The sequence below is a fragment of the Microtus ochrogaster genome, chromosome X, assembly GCF_000317375.1.
Source record: "Microtus ochrogaster isolate Prairie Vole_2 chromosome X, MicOch1.0, whole genome shotgun sequence".
Lineage (NCBI taxonomy): Eukaryota > Metazoa > Chordata > Mammalia > Rodentia > Cricetidae > Microtus > Microtus ochrogaster.
The window spans coordinates 22,339,300-22,343,068 of NC_022026.1; the positions used below are offsets into that span (position 1 = coordinate 22,339,300).

Here is a 3,769-nt window from a genome sequence, read left to right on the forward strand (position 1 = left end):
CGAAAAAGCAAAAAAACAACAACAAAAAAAGAATCTGAAAAAGGTGACCTTTGCAGTCAAAGAACAAGGGACTATTACCATTATAGGTTGCACTATTTTTCACAATTAGTTCCAAATGCTCTCTGAATTCTTCCCGAGATGGATAGAGGCGTTTGCGCACATTTTCACGGAGTGTCTGTAGATCCATTGGACGAGTGATGATTTTATAGTAGTCCTTTACAACCTTTGCATTAACTGGCGTATGGAAAGGGTATGTCTGTGGAAACAAGAGCCAGCACCATTTGTGAGCAAAGCACACTGACAGAGCCAATTACAACTTACTGGTTTACTAACTCTCAAATGAATTTTTCAGATGTAGTAAATCTGTTTTTGCATTAAGTTATTTACTTTCTTTCTTTTTTTTTTTTTTGAGACAGAGTTTCTTTGTGTAGCCTTGGCTATCCTAACTCTGTTGATCAGGCAGGCCTCAAACTCACATATAGTCCTCCACAAGAGCAGTATGTATTTTTAACCACTGAGCTGTCTTTCTAGCTCCATATATGCTAGACATTTATGTAATGCAAAGTTCTTTTAAGACATATAAGTGGTGGCGCACGCCTTTAATCCTAGCACTCGGGAGGCAGAGGCAGGTGGATCTCTGTGAGTTCAAGGCCAGCCTGGTCTACAAGAGCTAGTTCCAGACAGTCTCCTACAGAGACCCTGTCCGGAAAAAACAAAACAAAACAAAACAAAACAAAACAAAACAAAAGACATACAAGTTTGAAGCTGGAGAGATGGTTCAGTGGTTATAATAGTATATTATGCTCTTCCAGAGGACCTGAGCTTGGTTCTCAATTCCTATGTCTGGGGACTCACAACCTCTGTAACTTTGGTTCCAGGTTATTCAATGCCTCAGACCTCTAAGGGAACTTGCATATGCATACATAGACATACATGTATACACATAATTTTAAAAAATTATTCTTGCTACTTTACTACTCAGAAAGTTGAATTCACACACGTATCACAAAAAGAAACATTGCTAGCAGGGCGGTGGTGGCGCACGCCTTTAATCCCAGCACTCGGGAGGCAGAGGCAGGCAGATCTCTGCGAGTTCGAGACCAGCCTGGTCTACAGAGCTAGTTCCAGGACATGCTTCAAAGCCACAGAGAAACCCTGTCTCAAAAAACCAAAAAAAAGAACATTGCATTTAAACCAGAAAAAAACTAGCTTTATATCCTCTTATAACTCATGTGTCCTTTTGCCTACATTCTGTCCTTTATTACCTAATACTGCATTGAACGATTTAAAAATAGACAAACACCCAAAGAATTAGGGGTTTCAGATATACAGGTATATGCACTAGGGCCATCGACCTGAAGTAACAGAAAAAACAAAGGGTCTTGGTTTTCCTATTCTTTTTTTTTTTTTTTTTTTTGGTTTTTTCGAGACAGGGTTTCTCTGTAGCTTTGGAGCCTGTCCTGGAACTCCCTTTGTAGACCAGGCTGGCCTCGAACTCACAGAGATCCGCCTGCCTCTGCCTCCCGAGTGCTGGGATTACAGGCATGCGCCACCACCGCCCGGCTTGGTTTTCCTATTCTATACAGATCTAATGTAATGAACTCACATTTGGAAGATCTCTCATATCATTGATGATAGACTCCAAGATAGATGACAGTGTTACCATAGGGTCTGTCCGGCGCCGATGGATGGATTTATGAGGTCTCTAAAACAAAACAAAACAAGAAACCAGAATGCTATAGATAAACCAAAAAAAACCCAAATATTTTTCAAATATACTGATACATTTTAGAAAACTTCAATAAAGCGAGACTTGGAGGGCTTCAGCCTTAATCCCAACAATTAAGAAGCTAAGGTAGGAGGAGTGCTAAAAATTCAAAGCCAGCCTAGAGTATATAGTAAATTCTAGACCAACCTGGACTAGAGAGAAATTCAATCTTAAAAAAGCAAAGTTTGGAGCAGGGACAAGCTGAAGAGATGGCTCATTGGTTAAGGATCTTTGCTGCTTTTGCAGAGGACCTAGGTTCAGATTCTAGCACCGACATAGTGACTTACAACTAAAACCATAGTGCATTCTCTTCTGGGCTCTGCTGGCACCAGGCATATACATAGTGCACTTATATACATGTAGGAAAAAACTTGCACATCAAAGAGGGGTAGGGCAATGAGGTGGTTCAGTGGGTAATGGCACTTGCCATACAAGATAGTGACCATAACTTGATCTCCAGGCTCCATGTAAGAGAGAACTAACTTCACAAGTTTTCTAACTTCCATGTTTGCATCATAGTGCATACACAGATGAATACATACATAATAAACAAACAAAAATAAATTAAATTTTAAATCTGGATAGTTGGAAGACAGAGGCAGGCAGATCTTTGAGTTCAAGACCAGCCTGATCTACAGAATGAGTTCCAAAAAACCCCGGGTTACACAGAGAAACCCTGTCTCAAAAACCCAAAATAATAAATAAATTTTATTAAGTCATTTAATGAACAATGCACATAATTCTCAAGGAACAGACATAAGGAATATCTGACACAGAGTCATGTCCCAGAAAGCTGGGGGAATCCATCTGATATGAAGACAATGCAGATACTCACATTCAAATAGTCACAGTGAACAGTGGTTCCAACCCGACGTTTTTTCTTGGGAGGAAGTTGCTGTTTAGGAAACTTCAGGACCAGAGATTTTCTGCGAACCTCATCGGCACTGCAATCAGTAACATTGTGTAATTTATAGTTCTCCGAAATAGGATAAAGAGATGGTTTAATAAAAGGAGCCTGGACACCTCAGAGAAATGGTCAATTCTAAGTCTGAGACAAGGAAAGCTTTCAACATCTTGTACCAGAAAGCAAATGATTTCTCAAAGATTTATAGGATCATTTCAAAACCACAGACCTGAAGGGCCTGAGAGATGGCTCCAGCAGTTAAGAGTGTTAATGGTTCTTTCAAAGAACCTGAGTTTAATTCCTAGCACCTATTTGGCAGCTCTCATAACGATCTGTTAATTCTAATTACAGGGGATCCAACTCTCTTTTCTGGTCTCTGTGAACACCAGGCATTTGTCTGCATTTATGCACACACATACATGCAGGCAAAATATTCATAAAATAAAAATATTTTAAAAACCACCATAAGATCTGGCTTAAATGAGTCAAATTGGGGGAAAATGCATTAAAATTTATATGGGAAGAATTTCAGAATTCACAGTAATATATTAAAATAGATATGATGAAGTTTTCCTTATCAAAAATACCAGTTAAAATAGAGAAATTCTAGAATTAGAAAAACCACCACTTTATAAGAACCAATTAAATAATTTGGCAATGATCATTAATAGCTCTAAAAGGAGTGAAACTGTTGTGCTTGTTGATGTGGTAAATACATATCAACTAGATAGTCTATTAAACGTCTAGTCAAAAATATTTAATGTGAGCCGGGCAGTGGTGGCGCATGTCTTTAATCCCAGCACTCGGGAGGCAGAGGCAGGTGGATTTCTGGGAGTTCGAAGCCATCCTGGTCTACAAGAGCTAGTTCTGGGACAGGCACCTGTTGAAGGAGCTGCAGGTTGCATTCCTGCCGCCCTGCTCCCTCCGCCTGGCTAGCTTATACCCTGAAATAACAACACACAAACTGTATTCATTTAAACACTGCCTGGCCCATTTCTATTAATGTGTGTAGCACCAAGGTGTGCTTACTGGGAAGATTCTAGCCTACGTCCATCCTGGGTCGGAGTTTCATCGTATCTGCCCGGGAGAGGGGAGCA

The 3,769-nt window shown here is 40.0% G+C and overlaps 1 protein-coding gene across 9 annotated transcripts in view; it reads right to left on the reverse strand.

Annotated features, from left to right (window-relative positions):
* Window positions 1-3,769, reverse strand: part of Taf1 (TATA-box binding protein associated factor 1) — a 70,624-nt gene that overhangs the window by 29,486 nt on the left and 37,369 nt on the right. For all 9 annotated transcript variants that reach the window (XM_026784764.1, XM_026784766.1, XM_026784765.1 and 6 more), the window contains 3 exons: window positions 2,604-2,712; window positions 1,607-1,705; window positions 79-256 (listed from right to left, as the gene is read on the reverse strand). In XM_026784764.1, the coding sequence (XP_026640565.1) occupies window positions 79-256; window positions 1,607-1,705; window positions 2,604-2,712 (386 nt within the window). The remainder of the gene's footprint in view (window positions 1-78; window positions 257-1,606; window positions 1,706-2,603; window positions 2,713-3,769) is intronic.